We start from the raw sequence: 19,939 nt of genomic DNA, 5'->3' as shown, positions 1-19,939 counted from the left end.
AGGCAGCCATTTTAGAGACTTTAAGTCTGGGGATATATGCGAATGCTTTCTTGAGCCAGTAATGAGTCTCGCGGCAGCGTTCAGGGAGGCTCTTAAGGGTGCTGTTGTGGATAGCGGGAGTCCGCTGAGGGCCACAATTCCGTAGTCTATTCGAGGGATGACTAAAGCTTGTACAGCAGTTTGGAAGTCTTCGGCAGGGAGGAAGGGTTTAATTTTCCTCAGTGTGTTGATTTGGAAATTAGCTGCTTTTGTGGCTTTGCTAACGTGCTGCTACATGTTGAGCTTGGCGTCGAGTGTGATGCCTAGGGATTTCGCAGAATCCACGATGGTAGGATGGACATTGAGTGCTGTTAGGTTGTTGAGCCAGGTTTGGGTGGTGGAAATTTTCGCCGGGGGTGAGATGAGTAGGAACTCAGTTTTCAGAGCATTTAGTTTGAGGTGATTATCGGCCAGCCAAGATTGAGTGTTAATAAGCGTGGAATTCAGCTGTTTGATATCTTCCGGGGATTGTAGCTTTAGGTAAAGTTGTGTGTCGTCGGCGTACATATGGAATTGGACATTGGAGGCTTGGAGCAAGGTGGCGAGCGGTTCCATGACGAGGTTGAACAGTGTGGGGGAGAGGGAGGATCCTTGTGGGACACCTAGGTCTGCAGGCACAGGTGTAGATAGCACATTGTCGATCTTGAACTTCTGAGACCGGTTGTGAAGGAAGGACGAGAACCATTTGAGAACAGTTCCCGATAGACCCATTCTAGTGCTTAGCAGCTCCAGCAAGTTCTCATGTTTGACCGTGTCAAATGCTGACGAGAGGTCAAGAAGGATGAGGAGGCAGGACTCATTGCGATCAAAAATTTGAAGGGCGTCATCAATTATGTGTGTCATAGCTGTTTCCGTGCTATGTTTCGCTCGGAAGCCTGATTGATGAGGGTTGAGGAGGTCAAATTGGTCAATGTGCTTTGTTAGTTGGAGTTGGACACATTTCTCCAGCAGTTTGGCCAGGGTGGGGATATTGGTGATGGGCCGGTAATTGTTTAGGTCAGACGGATCAGCTGTAGGTTTCTTGAGTATAGGCGTAACTTGCCCCACCTTGAGGGAGTCTGGAATGAGGCCTTGTTGCAGGGAGCTGTTGACGATTTTGGTCCAGAGAGGGAGAAGCAAGGGAATGAAGTCTTTTACAGCATTAGCAGGTAGCGGGTCTGTGATGTGATTAGAGGGCTTCAAGGTGCAGAACAGTTTGTGTATTGCTTCTTCCGAATAGGTATCGAAGTACAGCCAAGATGCCTTGTTTTTAGGTTGAGTGTTAGCCATTCTGGTGTGGTTGGGGAATCGGCTTACATCCATGATGAGGTCATTTCTTATGTTGTCAGTCTTTAGCTTAAAGAAAGCAGAGAGGGCTTCACAGTGTGGGGCGTCGCTTGTTGTGCGGTTTGATTGTAAGGGTAGTGTCTTTGTTTGGGTCTTGATTAGTTCGAACAGCTTTCTTGGCCTGTTTTTTGCTTGGTCCAACTGGCGGCTAAAGAAGTCCGATTTTGTGCGCTTTATTTTCCTGAAGTAGGCATTTCTCTTGTTCTTAAGCCTTTTGAGGTGCAGTGCTGAAGGGTCCGATCTCCAGGTGCGCTCTGCCATTCGCATAGTACGCCTGTCGTCATTGAGCCTATCATCATACCAGGGGTTAGAAATTTTGGTGGAGACTCTTCAGTTGCAGTGGGGCGACTTCATTGACTATTGTATTCATAGAGTCAAGGTAGTGGTCGGTCAGTGATTGAACATCCGAGGCACCTGAAGGGGGAAGGAGGAGATTGCCGATGTGAGGAGGCAGGGTAGAGGGGTTAAGATTCTTCATGTCCCTTTTCCATGTTTTAGATTTGATTGGTTGAGCCGGGTTAGGTTTAACTTTTTCATTGATAAAGAAGGTGATAATGTGGTGATCTGACCAGTCGCAGGGTAGAATCGTCTCCAGTTGTGTAGAGTTCTCTTTGGCAATGATGAGATCGAGTATCGAGCCTTTGTCGTGTGTTGGTCTATCGCATATTTGGGTGAGGTCAAGCGCATTAAGGAAAGTTTTGAGACTATTCACCACTGTGTCTTTCTGATCGTTCCAGTGGAGATTGAAATCACCCAGGTAGACTTTGGTGGTCTGCCGACCGGCATTGGAAGTGATCATGTCCATGAGTTGTTGGGTGAATATGAGATTGTCACCAGGCGGGTGATAGATGAGATGTAAAGCACAAACTTGTTTGCCCTCGCTGGAGATGTCGAGGCAGAGGAGTTCACAGGAGGAAAGGGAGGGGGAGGTGACATTAGTAACGGAGAGTTTGCTCCTAAAAATGCATGCAATTCCCCCGCCCGTCTTGCCAGGAGACCTGTCCAGCCTAATGATGTGATAATTGGGGGGGACTAGTATGTCCATAATCGGGGTAGAGGCTCCAGTAAGCCACGTTTCCGTTAGAATGGCTAGGTCCAGATCCATAGCTGAGACGAGATCCGTGATGTCGGAGGAGTGTCTCTGAGCTGATCTGCAGTTGAGTAGGATGCACTTGAGTTTGGGAGAGAGAAGGGTGGTCGAGCTTTCTACTGTGAGGGGAACTTTTCTGAGGTTGTTAGGGACGGAACCTCTGTTGTTGAGTGTTGGGGGCCTCAGAGGGTTTGTAAGAATTGTGGGTATGGGGATGTGCGTGTTGGATATGTGTTTTACCGGACCTGGGCCATAAGAGCGAAGGAGAGAGCATAGGTCGCGGTCCGATAATGAGTTGAGGACACGACGGGGGCGGTGGGAGTTATTGCGAACGGGGATAGTCGGCCAGCGCGGGTGTCGTCGGAGGCGAGGGTATGTAGGGAGGGTGCGTCGTTTGTAGGGTAGGGGGATGGTGGGAGGTAGACTGGGCTGTGAGGAGAGAAGGTCTTTGATTGCGTGGACATCTTTTTTGATTTGTAGAATATCCTCTTTGACTTGTTGGAGGGTGGATAAAGTCAGGTCAGGAGGTGTATTGGGGATGGGGTTGGTGGTGAGAGCCATTGGTGAATGGTTGAGTAGTGAGCTGGAAAGCGGGCAGGGTATTGAGGGGGGGGATATACTAGCGTTGTTGGATGTTTCTGCTGTGCTAATGAGTGGGATGGCATTCAAAGTGTGGGCGTGTTTGTGGGCGAGGGGTGTGGGTGAGGTAGGTGAAGTAGGCGGTGGGTGGGAGGCATAGGTAGTGACGTCAGTGGGAGACGGTGCCGGTGAGTAGAAGAGTGCGTGAAGGCTGAGGACAGTGGGGGAGACAGGAGGGTAGTGAGGGCTGAGAATAGGAGGTGGGAGAGAGGGGGATGCTAAGGTAAGGGAGGCGGTATGTTCTGTATCTTTTGTTGGGAGGGTGAGAGTGTCGTGGGTGGGAGTGGGGAGGGAGTTGGGGAGGGAGAGGTGTCCGCCGTAGGGGGGATGGGAGGGGGGGTGGATAAACTCCGAATGGTGGTGTGTTCAGATGGTGGCGTGTTGTGGGCGAGAGTTGTTGTGTCAGATGTGAGAGACTCGTGGGTGGGAGTGGGGAGGGAGCTGGGGAGGGAGAGGGGTCTGCCGTGGGGGGATGGGGGGTGGTGTGTTCACATGGTGGCGTGTTGTGGGTGGGAGTGGTTATGTCAGGGGGGAGAGGGATGGAGGGGGTATGAGTGGGGATAAGAGGGGTCATATTAGAGGGGCGGCTAGTATATGTGGTGGAGAGATTTGTGACTGTCCTTGGGGAGTGTGGGGCGTTAACAGCAGGTGGTCCATTTACTGGGGTGCTGGGGTAGAGGTGTAGTAGGTAGGGGCTGCGACGTCAGGGGTGATAGTGCTGGTGGAGTTCTGGGTGGGGGTCCGCAGCTTGGAAAGGTGCTCTTTGAGCTTGGGGAACAGGCTGTCTAGTAGTTCCAGGTTCTTGTCCGTGGCTTGAATTAGGACAATCCCGTTATTGTAGATAGTAATGGTAGTCCTGCCAGGGAAGAGGTGGGAAGGTGTGATAGAGAGGGTAGGCCATGAGTTGTTTTCCTGGTGGTGGAGACGGTGAGTAGGGAAAGGAACGCTTTTCTCCATTGGGCTCTGCGTGAGGTGTGAAAGATGATATCAGTATTCAGGGCTCCATTGCCCGGTGAGAAGTAGGTGTCGGTAAAGGGTGTTTCAGGGTGCGATCTCAAGACGTTATGTTTAAAACGTTTAGCGGCTTTTTTGGTGAGAGTGGAAGGGTAGTTAATTCTAAAAGTGTGCTTGCCGTTGAGCTCCATTTTGGAAAGGCTGTGATGTTGGGTGTAGGAAATAGGATGACAATAAAAACTGTCAGCCGCTAGTTACAGGGCAAAGGGATGACACTAGCGAGTGACCAAAAGTATAAGAGGTAGAAGGCAGTGCAGTCCACGAAGAAACAGTGTGAAGGTGCAGCTTACCTAATGCATCCTATATGCGAGGTAGCAGTCAGTTTACACCATGTACAAAATATGAGAGGTAGAACCGGTTAGGTGGAAACAAATTTACACATCAGAATGTACGAGGTAACAGCAGTGTAGTCTAGGTGTAGAAAGTGGCTGGGTGCAGCTTACATGGCTAGTCGAAGTGAATGAGGTAGAAATAGTCCGTGCAATATCGTGAAGTAGTTTACATCGAAGAACCAACAAATAGATGAGGTAGCAGCTTACCGCATATACAGTATAAAAATAGGGCTAAACTACTAATTAATTACTGAATCCAGTATATGTGCAAACAAGTTACTGCAATAACAAATATGACACTCGAATATGAGGTAGCAATCTGTGCACTGTCGGCGGGTAAAAGTGATGATGGGTGTATATTACATAAGATGTAGGATACCAATAGTAATAAAATAAAATACTGCAGTAAAAGGCAGGTACTTAAGCGCATCAAGAGCACCAGGTTAAATAAAGTGTAAAGTAGAAGTATAATACTGACAAAATACTGGAATAAAATAACTGTGCAGACCATAAAAATACCTAAATCGAAGGTGACAATAGTGAGTAGTCAAAAATATGTAAGGAACAGGAGTCAGTGGCAGAATACAATTGCACACAAAAATTATATGAAACAACAAGTGGCATTAGTGAGCAGCAAAAAATATATGAGGTAGCAAACGGTGCATTACCGGTGACGATAAAGTGGGACATGCAAGATACAATTAGGAGTGTAAAATATAATACCACTGTAAAAGGCAATAATATATGGGTAGCAATAGGTGCAGAAAAAAAGTGAAATGTGCTGGATACAATTAGGAATATATTAATAAATACCACTGTAAAAAGGCAGACTATCAAAATCCGATGTGAAAAACACCAAGCTGTGTAAATTGTGCAGCCGATAAGAGTAGTCTAAAAGGCCTTAGGACTTTAGGTCGACGGTGGAAATGACTAGTCCATGATGGTCGCCCAAAGATAGACAGACTAAGATGGCCGAACCGATAGGGGAGATAGAAATACTGGTCCTTTGTCTGTTGCTATTACTTTGAGCTCAGAGAAGGACTGTTTCACTTTCTATTCGAGCAGGCACTGCTCATAGCTTGCTGGGAGGGAAGAGTGGGGGAGTTAAAGCTGTGGAGCCTCGTGGACATCAAAGGTACCGGAGAGGATTTATTTCTACAGTTTTATGGCCTCGGCCATGTTGCTCAAGGAGGTAGTTTAAGAATGTGAGCAGTTTTATGGCCCCAGCCATTTTGCACAAAGGAGGTAGTCTAAAAAATGTGAGCAGGCGGGTGGGGTGAAATAAATACCTTGTGCCTCCGTTAGCATGTTGAGCTTGCCAGTAGAATTTTTGTGGTTGCAATGCTTTAATCCAGGTGTGACGCAGACCGATCTGAATGCAGCTATATGTGCTGTGTGTTTGCCTCAGGGCTCCAGACCATCCATGGGACATGAGCTCAAAAGTTGCACCAGAGGTTCCAAACCTGTATTTCCCTGAGCGGTGGGGAACTCAATAACAGGTATCCACTCCCGGTGGGGGCCGGCTCCTGTCTGCCCTCTAGCTCTCGTTGGTCTCAAAGCCCAGTTCAGCAATTCCCCAGCGCCGCTACACCTTCACATCCGTCTTCCGGGGTCTATGGTAGGATGGGGAATCATTTGCCTCAGTGGAAGAGTTCACCATCACTATGATAAACGCCAGGACCAAGGAAGATTGACAAGAGGCAACTTTGTTCTCATATTTCAAAGCACATTTGGCATTTAGACATTGCGGTCTACAACATTCCACGGGGTGAAATTGATTTCACTAAGCAGCTACTACCAAGCACATAGACATGGCTTAGTGGATAGGTCTGTGGTATCACTCACACACCACCGTGCATCAATATTTCTCAGTAGCATGCAAGTATGGAAGAAACAATGACATCTAGTATTAATACAACCAATCAAAGTGTATTCGTTTTTACTGGTGGTATGTCTCAAAACTATCAGCAGATAAGAAGAATTTTTTTATATAGCATTTCATGTCACCCAATAAAAGTATAATTTCACAAGTAAGAAAGTCAAACATACCTCAAAATTAGTATGCAGAATGTTGTCTTATCGCGGTTCCCCTGGCATATGGCCCACAACATGACTGCATTTCATGAACTGTCTTACCTTTACACTAGAAAAGGGATTCTTGGAGCATGTTTTTCTTTCTTGGTCTGCACAGTCCTTTGGTATTGTGGCTGTCATATTGCTGGCTGTATACTTTAATTAACCAGATCGTCTGAAAAAAATATAACATGTTATTAAACCAGAGAGTTCTACACACGCTAGGTTAAGTTTTCAATACTGTTCAACAATGAAATATTTGGAAATAAACACAAGTTGCCTAATAGGTACAGACTTTTAGAATTAGGCCGGTTTTCCCAGTGGGTAGACAGGGTGCAGAGGTTTTACTGATGGTGGTGGCTGGTCCATATTTCCTGCCTGCAGGGCTTGACACTTTACAAATAAATAATGCAAATCTTTGAAAAGATTCGAAACCATTTGTTTTGCATTTGGGTGGTTCCTGAATCCTGCAGATTCTCCACTAACAACGCTGACCTTCGGGGTTCTGGGGGCAGATGGAGCTGTGTAGCTCGCTGTTGACTGGCTCAGAGAGTCCAGGGCATATATGATGACGATTCTTCAAAATTCTAACAATGTGTTTCTTTATAATTTGGCTTTTGAGAAACATTTAAGTTACAGCATTGAATTGAGTGGCAATTGTTAACAAGCATTTACAATGCAATGGTTTCGCCTTTGGAAAAGTTAGACCTATTGGCATTGAAAATGACAAAGTTTGTATTTATGTGTTGCTTTGGAAAATAGATAAATAAATGGCATTGTCATTTACTTTGCTATTAGCTTAATCTCTGCAGTCACTCTGCACTCCCTAGCACTCCCTAGCCCTCCCTAGTCACTCTGCACTCCCTAGCCCTCCCTAGTCACTCTGCACTCCCTAGCACTCTGCACTCCCTAGCACTCTGCGCTCCCTTGTGCTCCCTAGCACTCTGCGCTCCCTAGCGCTCCCTAGCACTCTGCGCTCCCTAGCACTCTGCGCTCCCTAGCACTCTGCGCTCCCTAGCACTCTGCGCTCCCTAGCACTCTGCGCTCCCTAGCACTCTGCGCTCCCTAGCCACTCTGCGCTCCCTAGTCACTCTGCGCTCTCTAGTCACTCTGCGCTCTCTAGTCACTCTGCGCTCTCTAGTCACTCTGCGCTCTCTAGTCACTCTGCGCTCTCTAGTCACTCTGCGCTCTCTAGTCACTCTGCGCTCTCTAGTCACTCTGCGCTCTCTAGTCACTCTGCGCTCTCTAGTCACTCTGCGCTCTCTAGTCACTCTGCGCTCTCTAGTCACTCTGCGCTCTCTAGTCACTCTGCGCTCCCTTGCACTCCCTAGCGCTCTGCACTCCCTAGCGCTCTGCACTCCCTAGCGCTCTGCACTCCCTAGCGCTCTGCACTCCCTGTCATCACTGCCTGAAGTCTGCAGTCTAGATAGGTGCTTTACCCGTTTCGCCAGCTTCATGCATTCAACAACCTTTGGCAAAGCCAATAGGAGGCGTGCAATGTTGATTTTCTTTTTTCTTTGCAAATATGAACAAGAAAGGCCTGTTCTAGTGAGGGCTGGCATGAGCGGGAAAGGCACGCAACTTACTGAGTCTGTGGACAGCCATTTTCACCATCACCAGAAGCACCCCCGTAGGGCCAGGACACAAGTAAACAGTGCCGGGGTTAAAAGCATAAGCAATGCATTATATAACTGCGCAGAGTAACATCACATGAAGTGATTTCACACTCCCTTTAGTCACTCATTATTAGGAATAGTCAGTTCACGGTCCGAGAAGAGATACAATAGGTGATGTATGGATATAGTAATTTAAGATCATACATACAATGCATGTATTCATATCTACATACATCACACACGCTTTGTCTTAATTCCAAGAAGATGATGTTTTGGAAACAAATCCCACATTTAAAAAATGTATGCAAACAGTAATTTGCACGTTACCAAACAGCGAAGAATCGTGCATACCGATAAAGAATTAAAAATACGTTAGTCAGGAAATGCACAGATTACTTCCGGAGCTCTACGTTTCAAGATATTATGTAATGTTTAACTCAAGCTGATGATGTGAAATCAAGGGCGTGAACCAGTGATACCTGAAAAAGATGAGTTATGTTTAGATTGAGCCCTATGTTACAGGTGGGCGAACACGCATGCTGTATCGCTTTCCCCCCTTCACAAATACCACCTAGGAGAGTTATGTCAGGAGAGGTTAGCGAGACTTTGAAAACAAACTGAAAACGCATAAATAGCTAAAAATGATCGAGCGCTAGGTCACATGGAGTGTCGTGTATTATCCCCATGCCTGAAAAGGCGCTATCCTCAAACACAATTATATAATTGGTAGTGGTTTAGAGTACAACCTCCATTTGCCAAAAAGAAATAGTGAATCATAACTAAGCTAAATCGCGTTACAGAAAGAGGGGGAAGTGTCTGTAAAATTACACAAGTCACTTCCGTATGAATCAAAGGGTTGGAAATGAAATGCCAAGTCAACCCCATAACGCAAGTTGCGATACCGATCCCGGAAATACCAAATAAATCTCGCTTCAGAGATGGAACCTAGAACAAATTAGTAAAGCATCCCGCTTACCTTAAGAACGTATGTCCTCAACAGCAAAGCACCTACGAGGACACAGGGGGCGGGAGAGGACACGGGCGGCGGGAGGAGGGCGGGAGAGGACACGAACGGCGGGAGGGGGGCGGGAGAGGACACGGGCGGCGGGAGGAGGGCGGGAGAGGACACGGGCGGCGGGAGGAGGGCGGGAGAGGACACGAACGGCGGGAGGAGGGCGGGAGAGGACACGAACGGCGGGAGGGGGGCGGGAGAGGACACGGACGGCGGGAGGGGGCGGTCAAGCTGATGATGTGAAATCAAGGGCGTGAACCAGTGATACCTGAAAAAGATGAGTTATGTTTAGATTGAGCCCTATGTTACAGGTGGGCGAACACGCATGCTGTATCGCTTTCCCCCCTTCACAAATACCACCTAGGAGAGTTATGTCAGGAGAGGTTAGCGAGACTTTGAAAACAAACTGAAAACGCATAAATAGCTAAAAATGATCGAGCGCTAGGTCACATGGAGTGTCGTGTATTATCCCCATGCCTGAAAAAGCGCTATCCTCAAACACAATTATATAATTGGTAGTGGTTTAGAGTACAACCTCCATTTGCCAAAAAGAAATAGTGAATCATAACTAAGCTAAATCGCGTTACAGAAAGAGGGGGTAGTGTCTGTAAAATTACACAAGTCACTTCCGTATGAATCAAAGGGTTGGAAATGAAATGCCAAGTCAACCCCATAACGCAAGTTGCGATACCGATCCCGGAAATACCAAATAAATCTCGCTTCAGAGATGGAACCTAGAACAAATTAGTAAAGCATCCCGCTTACCTTAAGAACGTATGTCCTCAACAGCAAAGCACCTACGAGGACACAGGGGGCGGGAGAGGATACGGTCGGCGGGAGGAGGGCGGGAGAGGACACGGACGGCAGGAGGAGGGCGGGAGAGGACACGGAGGGCGGGAGGAGGGCGGGAGAGGACACGGAGGGCGGGAGGAGGGCGGGAGAGGACACGGAGGGCGGGAGGGAGGCGGAAAACGTGCACAGGACAGCGAGGGGGCGGGGAGGCACACGGAGGGGGCGGGAGGGGAGGGAACGGGAAAAAACGTAACTCCGCCCTGGGAAAAAATCTCGGGAACGCCCCCGAATCTGGTCCGGCCTTGACGGACAGATCCGGCACTCAATGGCTAGCCTCCATTTATGGAGCTAGCCAATGAGAGCCGGGGGACGTTCCCGAAGTGCTTAGTGTCGACATAGGATTTCACCTGCGCTGAAAAGCTGCGCAGAGCGCAGCCTTTCGGCAGGCGAAACCCAAAAAGTGATAGATTCTAATCATGAACCAATAAACATTTGAGCTTCCATCAAGCGATCAGTGAATCAAGAGGAAAGTCAGCTGTATTTTGACCCCCTATAAGTAACCATGGTTTTTACATTAGGTGTATTCACCTGGCTGTGAACAAAGGCTTCAAAGAGCCTGAGGGGATTCCAGTCCCCTCAGGCTCCCAAAAGGCTTTGGGGTTTTTTGTTGAAACATTCTGCCTTCTAGTGGCAGAATGTTCTAATAGCCTTATAGCCCTTCGTAGCTGGGCTATACCGGCTGCCTTTAATAGCTGGTATCCAGAAAACGGAAATGGGCCTTGGCTCATAGCCAGTCAGGCTAAACCAAATAAACTCTAAATAACAATATGTGTCCCAGGACTGATAATTACTTTGAATGGTACAATTTAGTTATGACCCTTATGAATAAAACAAACATCTGCTTGAACATTTGCATCATTTAATGATACAACTCAATTTTTTCTTTTTTCAATTTTTAGAAGAAAAATATTTACTGTGTGAGAAAAAACCTTATACAATAAATTCTATATACAAGTATGTACCACGCATGAGATTGGTTGTTGAGAAGACTCAAGGTAGGGGAGGCAACATTTGGTTAGGCACTGAAGATGAGGTTTTCAAGTATCTTTCCACAAATTGTTCTTTTTGTTTTTTGTAGAGTCTTTTTGGTCCTGATGAGAACCCCACCAGCTTGAGGGTTCGAAACGCGTCGACCTAGTCCCAGGTCACCCGAACTAAGAAGTCATCACTGTACATTCCAGTTGATTGTTTGTTAGAAATTGAAAAATCACTACAAACGTTGCTTTATAATTAACTTCCATTATTGAAGTGTGATTTTTCTCACTTGTTTTTCTGTACTTGGACTTTGGTGCTCCTAGGGTCATCTGTGTAGTATGTGTGTTTAGTTTGAAAGAGGTTTGGATGTGGTGTAAGTGCAATTTGTTCAACTGTAAATGTTTTGTATATTTTGTACATACTGATGCAAATGTTCAAGCAGATGTTTAGGTTTTATTCATAAGGGTCATTACTAAATTGTACCATTCAAAGTAACTATCAGTCCTGGCACACATTTTAATAGCTGGTATAGCCCTCTACGGCGGGCTATAAGGCTTTAATAACACATGTCAAAAGACTATCTTTAATGAAAACAAAGTGTTTGCCTGGGTGATATTACTGCATAGCAGCCACCACCTTGTCGTCCATGTTCCATGAACGTCGGTGACCTCAACCATTGCAGATTTTGGGGTAAAATTAAAAGCAAAAATGATCACCATCTTGCATGTGTATTTCTACCCTTCACACTGGCCCTCAAACAAGTACAGAGGTATGGCCAATAGCCCCCACACAGGGAACTTGGGTGTTTGGTAATTACTTGCATGTACTTGGAAAGAAATTATTAAAATTTGGGGGGCCCCGAACTGTATGGCGTCCATTAACAAGGTCCACAAGGAGAAGTGTGACTGTCTAACATCCCACTCATTCCTAATGAAAATGTGTTGAGATCCTTAATATTTGTCGAGACTATTTTAGAAGTTGTTCAGTTAAACAAATGTTGCATTATGAAAAACTGATTGTTACTCGAATATCCACAGTATGCACTTTGAAAATATGATCTTTAGCTTCGCCAATTTCTCTTCAATGGCTGAAGAAATTAATGAATGAACCTTATAAAGTACGATACCCTTTAGGGTGTCCTGTCATGGAAAAGATTGGATCAAAAAACAGGGATAATGGAAGCTGGAATAGTCATGTTTTTTTTTTTAATCTTTTTATTGTTATAACACAAGAGGAGAAATATACATATCAGGTGTCATTAAACGAAATACTATAAGAAACAAGGGTCCTAGTAGTAAGGCATATTTTTATAGACTGGAGTCAGTACTATACATTTGGTTCACTCTGTGTACCCAGCCGGGCCACAGGTGTTTATTTTACAAAAAAATAAAGACATAAAAGTTTGACATACAAACAAGTGATAGGGCACAATCCTGTACCTATCATTCAAAATAACGAGATACAGAAACAAAAGAAATAAAAGAAATAACAGGCAAAAAGAGGTGGAGCCAATTTTGTGACTTGTAAACCATTACTTATCATAACAAGCTCACAATAACAGTCACTACACGCATTTTGAACACAATGGCCTTATGTGTAGTACTGTTTACCTTCAAACAGTACTACACATAAGGCCATTGTAAAATAAACACCTGTGGCCCGGCTGGGTACACAGAGTGAACCAAATTTATAGTACTGACTCCAGTCTATAAAAATATGCCTTGCTACTAGGACCCTTGTTTCTTATAGTAATTACTCACCCATGGTCCTAGTTTACCTAAATGGGTTCCCTTGTTTAACATTAAACGAAATACAACACAGCTGTGGACGGGCAAATAAGTGAAGAAATACCGTACAGTCAGAATTAGCAAAGAAATCAATACCAGCGTAAAGCAAATGCAAAACCATTAGATAGCAATGACCGCAGGCACCCCCCCCACAGCACCCGCCCACCAAGAGTACAGGATATACGAGGCAGACATATGACACCCAGATACGTTCAGGCAAAAAGCAGGAGAATACGCCACATCTCTTCTGAAGAAGGGAAAAGGGAAATAGAATGGTCATAGAAAATAACAAAGGAAAAATAAAAAATAAAACACAACCCCCCCACCCTACACCCCTGCAGATGGCTACGACCTAACCCCACTAGCAGCGTGCCTGTCGCCCCCTAAACTACACCCCAAGGAAGGGAAAATGTTGGAGGAGGAGAATGTTGCAAAACGATACGAGCTCCCGGACTCCCATCCCCCTGCCAAAAGCAGACACCCCCCACGTAATGTTAAGCAAATTTTTAGCAAAGCAAGAGACAGTCCGTAGGGGAGCCGCAAACAGAAAAAGGACCATCCCGCCCGACCCCCGGCACCACAGAGGCGGCAAATCCCGTCCCGAGCATATCAGACTAACAATAATCAGACAAGCAGAGTCACATCTGGCCATCGCTCCCACAGATACCACCCAGAAAAGACAAGAGAAACAGTGCAACATAGTCCAAGTTCAGCCCAAACCCTCACGATCCATCACGATGACCCCGTCCAGTACAAGTAGGTCGCTGCGTTCCTCCACGCAGGCTCTGACCATCCGAACCGCCATCACGACAAGAATAGTAGAAAATAGTAAAGTGTCAAGATCAATTCGATGGGAGGGAAAACAGGATAGACGGCCACTGAGTCCAAAAGTCAAAGCAAGTCCACTGCCCACCGGCGATAAATCAGCAAAGCGGTTTTGATCACTCGCAGGAAGAAACAAAGGTGTAATCCGACAGAAGTTGGAGAAGTCACAATGGCTTACGAAGATAGTCACATCCATCTCAGGCTGGGTCCACAAAGCGAAATAAACGTCCAGGTCTTTTGGGCTCGATCGCCGCCATCCTAGGGTCACAGTAGATTTCCGTGTCGGTATTTTGTACAGGGTCCTCGGTAACAATCAAGGCGTTCTCCGCGGAAGAAATATCTCGGCTCTCCAGGAACAAAGGGCCGGAATCCGGTCCCAAGCCTGTACGATCAACAGTTATGATCATCTCCTGGAAGGTGGCGGTGAATCGTGAGCGTAACTCTAAAATGGCGGCCATTACAGTGCGTAGCGCCGGTGTAGTTTCAGCCCACTCCATCGCCCCTCAATGAGCGACCGGGCGGGTGTCCAAGCCTCGGAGGTCGACTTCTCCAGGGCACAGGGCAGAAGCAATGTAGAAACCACTGTCAACACGTCCAAAGCACGATAGCAGTACCGTCGCCGCCCACGAGGAACCGAGCCCAGAAAACCCCGAGGGCTCAACGGGGCCTCCGGGCAGCGGAACCCCGAACAAGTAGTCGGTACAATAGGCCACCGTAGTTGCTGGGTAGAGCTGTCGCCAAATCACCATCCATAACGGGAGATGAAAAAACGTCACTTCGGGAGACCGGAACCGCCCACAATCCGCGGCCGATGTTGTTCAACTCCAACCCGGCCGGGTTAGAACTAGAGGCCCCGGCTTCAAATCTGGGGTAGGCCGAAAATGGCACACGACATATCTTTGCCGTCCGAGCAGTTTGAAATTCCGGGATTGCACCTGTCGAGTCAGGCGCAGTTCACCTGCACGGGAGTCCGGCAGGAAATCAGGATGGGAGTCAGGATTCATGAGCCTCTGGCGGAGGTCGGCGGAGCCGGGAGCTTATGCGGTCATCTTGGTTACGAGCGTAGCTCCACCTCTCGGAATAGTCATGTTTTGATGTGTTTTCTGAAGGACACGTTTACAGAGGTTAGCGGGGAAATGAGTTCTAATGTTTGTCCTTAAGAAAGGAAAAAATGCAGACAGTTATTCTGGTGTGCCTGATGCAAGAGAGATCAAGAAAATTGGAAAAGAGAACCACAAAGAATGGATGGAAGTGTAATGTTGGATCTGCTCCTGAGATACCGTGAGCCTGTGTATTTAAGTGTATAGCAACAGGAACATATTTGGGATGATTAAAAATGGTGATATGTGGGGGAATTCAGAAGGTAGCATGGGCAGCTGCATTCTGAATGGCCTAAAGATGCGAGGATAAGTAAGTAGGAAAGTTAAGGTAAAAGGAAGTTCTCATTGTTGAAGCAGGATAGAATATGAGTTTGGACAACAGTTTTGCTTGAAGACATTGAATGGAGAGGAAGGTTTTTCTGAATCACACAGAGGTAGAAAAAGCATAAGGATACCACATGGCCAAATGGACCTCAGAAGGATAGAGAGGTACCAAAGATAATACCCAAGTTCTTGTCAGTGGGGCTGAATTCACATGGTCACCAAAAAGATGACCAGATGGTGGTCTGAGGGTCCACGGGAAGATTCTAAATTGTGTCACCTTTCACCTTTTGGCATTGGTTTTTCTAACTTGCAACATCAGTCATACAAGAGCGAAATGTTTCTTGATTGTGTATGAGGTTATCACTAATAGAGACACAGATTCAGTATTGTCTGTATAACATGACATGAGACTGAATCCAAACGACCGATTCGAAGAAGCAAGAGGACTCGTGTAGATATTGAAGTGGTTAGAAGGCTAAGGAGGGAATCTTGAGGGACCCCACAAACAGAGCAAAAAGAGGAGGAGTGGAAGTGCGGGAGATGGACTGCTTAAGGTCTTTTGGAGACTAAGCAGTGGAGGCAAGCCATGGCTGATATAGATAGATACACCTTTGAAGATGTGTTTTTATGACTCTCTCCATCATCAGCTTTGAAAGTGTCAAAGGGGAAGACTTTGTACACCAAATGTGTTCCATAGTGCGGAGGGCCTTCGTTTCTTAATTCATCTCTTTTGAGTACTAGTGTGCAGATATTTTGGTCTGACTCTTTGAAGCTTCAAGGCAGCAGTTGCATCCATGATCCCCGTCATTGTCTCTGAGTATTGGTTTATTAGACTGTTGAATTCTTTGTTTGAGGGTATGCCCTTTGAGGAAAGGGATACATTATCAGACTAGTTTTCACATTCTATAGTCTAAAGGCCCCTGACCCGCTATGTGGGACTCACTGGTTGGTCTGATAGCAGGACTTTGATAGACACAATGGCGAAGGGGATAAGTAAATGGTTAAACCATTGGATTGACTTGCTCAATCTCATTATCTCTTCTTTGGCAACAAGGAAGTACAGGAACAAACTTTTAACATAGGATGGGCATTCAGCAACTTAAACACAGTTCTTGCTTATGAAGGGCGAAACAAGAGGTGGCACTGCGGACTCCCTTGGATCTCCACAATACAGATGGAGCTCCATTTGGAGGATTATTTTTACCTGATGAAGTAGAGTAATCTGTGATGATATCAATGTTATGTACAAATTGTATGTTGTTTCCTGGTGGCTTAGAATTGAGATTAGATTAGACTAACCTTAAATTGAAAGACATTCAATGACTTGAATTTTACATTTTTTATATTTTTGCTTTTAAAGGAATGTTGGTCATCAATTACAACTTCCCTCGATTTTCCAAATCAATCCTGATTATTGGTGAAGTACACTGCATTGGCTGCAATGAATTATTCAGCCATGTTTTTAGGATGCATAGAATACCCAGGTTGTTAAAGACAACCAGCTCACCGGTCTCAATGTAATGTTTCATGGCCAAAATGCAATTGTGCAGCAGGCAGTTTAGGGAGGATTTTATTATCTACACTAGGACTGGGGGTTGTAGTTTTCACTTCTAGTAAATTGTTGTGATCGACATCTTTGTTTCTATCTACTAGAGTTACTTTGTTTTCCTCAATGTGGGATGTCAGATGTCTGCTTTGTTGTCAGTCTCGAAACAAGGTCACAATATCTGTGTTTGACAGGGAAGTTATGGCTCCCTCAAGTGTGAGTATCTCAGCAATATAGTGGTGTGGATGGCAAGGTATGAGAGGAGGCAACTTCAGCTTCATCATCGTCTTGAGAAAATTGACAGCAGTACAACTCATTTTAAGGCAATTTGCAAAAGATTTTACTTCCCTTAAATAGTTCTCCATTTGTCTTCTAGGGCTCGGAGTTTAGGACGTGTGCTTGTTTTATAAACTTCCATTGAAAGTCTGGCCTGTCAGTCTCTGGTGGTAGATTGTTTGATGTAGTGGTTCTTTTTTTAGGTGTTTCACCAGATTTTGGACAGGTTATCTAGATATTTTAATGAGGGTGAAGTGCAGGAAATGTTCTTGAGGCAGAGTAAACTGAGTGAGAGTGAACTGGGTCTGTGGTAGATCTCGGCTGTAGTGGTTGCCGGTGTGGAATAAGAGGTGGTGTGATGTTTGAGGGTGAGTCAGTTTGAGGGCTGCACAGATCTTGACATGTGAAGGATGAGGTCTCTAAGGAAGACTATTTAAGAACAGGTGGGAATTAAGATCCTGTGATGGAGGAGTTGGGCTGGTGTGCTTTGTGCTTGAGGTTGTGGAGTGTCTCGCAGCTGGCTCATTAACTATGGAGTAGGATGCCAGATTTGAAGATGGTTACTGATATGAGAGGCAAACTCATACCTTAAGTCTAGAGTATTTGGAATTGGAAGTCAAATGCCCAATGATCCTGGTCTTGTGCCGCTCCTCCCGTAGCCGCTTCCTGGCACCATGGGACTGCTGCATTGCTCACAGGCCCACAGCCATCAGTTCCTGCCTGCAGTCCTGAGGTCAGGTGACCTCCTGTTGGTTTTTCCTGGGGTACAGCTGCTACACCATTTAGCCAGTATTTGTAGTTTATTTCTATTTACAGCTTTTCTCCGGTCATTTTATTGGGCACTCACTTGGGAACAATTTTTCCTGCTCCGGCCATACCAGTCTTGCTGCTCTCCCTGCCAGCCCCTTCCACCTCCCAGGATTACTTATGGAGGCCACTGCACAGCCATGCTGCTGGTGTGCCAAAGGGGCACCAAACTCAAGGGGGGTGGGGGGGCAGCCTGCTAACCTGCCTGCTGGGCTCAGGCACGCACAACTATAAATGATATACAATTGTTCACAAGAATCTATTTTAACACTATAGTCAAAAGTTCATATTAAGAGTTTTGATACATTTTTTAAACTTGTTTTACTCCCAAAAAAATGTGAAGTTCACAAAGCATAACCATTTTGATACTTATTTTAACCCCTCCCATGCTCATGGCGAGCTCAGCTCGTCATGACCGTTGGAACGCTCACACGCGGGGCTAATTCCCCTGCTGTGCTGAGCGTTCCAGTTAAACGGGCGTTGGCGTGACTAGGTCAGCTCATCATGTGCACACGAGAACCGTGGCTCATGACGAGCTGAGCTCATCATGAGCACCGGGGCGCTGTGCGCGCCCCCTCCTCCCCCCAGCACAGCAAGTGTATGTGCCCCGCAGCCAAGGGGTTAAACAGAAAGCAAATAGTAACCTTCAATTAACATAAACAGTTGTTTCAGCTTCGTGTTTTGTACACTATACAACGTAGATATCTTAAGCCGTTGTATAGTGTACAAAGCACAAATGTTACAATTTTCTTTCTGTTTAAAATAAGTATCAGAATGTTGATACTTTGTGAACGTCAAATTTTTGGGGGGAGTAAAACAAGTTTAAAAAATGTATCAAAACTCTGAGTGTGAACTTTCGACTATACTGTTAAAATACATTCCTGTAAACAATTATATATCATTCATAGTTGTGCGTGCCTGAGCCCAGCAGGCAGGTTAGCAGGCTGCCCCCTTCCCCCTTGAGTTTAAGCCAGGTGTGATTCGGTACACGAATACACAAGAGAGCAGAAAAGGTCTAAAGGTGGTGTGTGACCATCACAGAGACTAAGGGACAATAGGCCATGTAAGTGAACCCAAACTTGCTGGAGGTTATTAGAAACACAAAGCTAGTACAAGTCCCATCAAACCACCCATTGCGGTGGAGTTTACGTCATGTGGGAGTTGCAGATCAATCCATATCTCAACCGACCATATAGTGCCGGTGTAGAACTGGATGTCAGAAAACTAGCAAACATGTTTACCATGTAGTGGACTAAATAATGTGCAGTGCTCTAGATAAAGTGATAAAATAAAATTGACTACACAAACTCCGAGAAAACATTTGAACAGAAGTATGTGTGTTAAAGGATAAAAGCCGCGCCCGGTAGAGCGTCTACCTCATGGCGCTGTGTGCAGTGTGGTCGACATGTTTCAGCCAAAAGGGGCATTACCCCGGCATTCTTCAGGACCTATTATAAATCAGCTACTGCAACCATAAATACAATTGTTGTAATTAAGTGAAAAATAACAATGAGATAACTAGTAGAAAGATACATATCTACCAGAAACTTCAACGATTTAGACGTCCACTTGAGGGAAAGAAGCATGTCTTCTTCCTATCAATAAATAAGATGATATTGCACAACAACTTTAAATTACAAATACACGACCCCTGTTCACAAAGACACTATATGGACAGAAACACCTGCATGAATAATTTACATTCTGCATAATTGAAAACAGCATAATAGCTTGATCAATTCGAGGCTTTTCCTCAAAGTGATACTCACCCAGCATTATGTGGGTGAAGACCTCACCTCACCCGGCAACCGCTCGGGAGTATAAGGCCCCGCTCTGTGGTGTAGAAAGAGGACACAGTAAATCCACAGTTACACTGTGCCCAAGCCAATTGCTCTACACACAAACCCAACATGCCTGTGATATGTAGTCAACTGTCACACTAATTTCGCACATATCGCACCTGCCCATGTGTCGCATAAAAGCTAGCACAGTGCAGATATTAAAGGGAGACTAGACAACATCCACTGATGGTTAAAGGATCTCTAATTCAATTGTGTTTATTAGAGACTTTGTAGTGAGCTTTATATCTTTATAAACTTTGTAAACACAAACTAGTATAGTGGCACTAGTGAGAAGGACTATACCAAGTCCACGCAAGACTAATTAGGCTATTCTCAAAATAGGTGCCCTTTCTATGTCTAGGACTTTGGTTCCTCAATGAACCCTTGTTGTATCCCCATCATGTTGAGAACAAACAAAGACTTAAAACGAACTGTTTGTAGTCTCTTTGGTCAAAACTAGCCTGT

The 19,939-nt window shown here is 45.7% G+C and overlaps 1 protein-coding gene across 1 annotated transcript in view; it reads right to left on the bottom strand.

Moving 5' to 3' along the window:
• The window catches only part of SLCO2B1 (solute carrier organic anion transporter family member 2B1), a 498,318-nt gene that overhangs the window by 356,452 nt on the left and 121,927 nt on the right, over window positions 1-19,939 (bottom strand). Inside the window, exon 2 of the mRNA XM_078658583.1 lies at window positions 6,577-6,688. Within this exon, the coding sequence (XP_078514709.1) occupies window positions 6,577-6,654 (78 nt within the window). The 5' untranslated portion in view covers window positions 6,655-6,688. The remainder of the gene's footprint in view (window positions 1-6,576; window positions 6,689-19,939) is intronic.

The sequence above is a fragment of the Lissotriton helveticus genome, chromosome 8 (genome assembly GCF_964261635.1).
Source record: "Lissotriton helveticus chromosome 8, aLisHel1.1, whole genome shotgun sequence".
Classification (NCBI taxonomy): Eukaryota; Metazoa; Chordata; class Amphibia; order Caudata; family Salamandridae; genus Lissotriton; species Lissotriton helveticus.
This window is presented reverse-complemented; position numbering and strand designations above follow the sequence as displayed.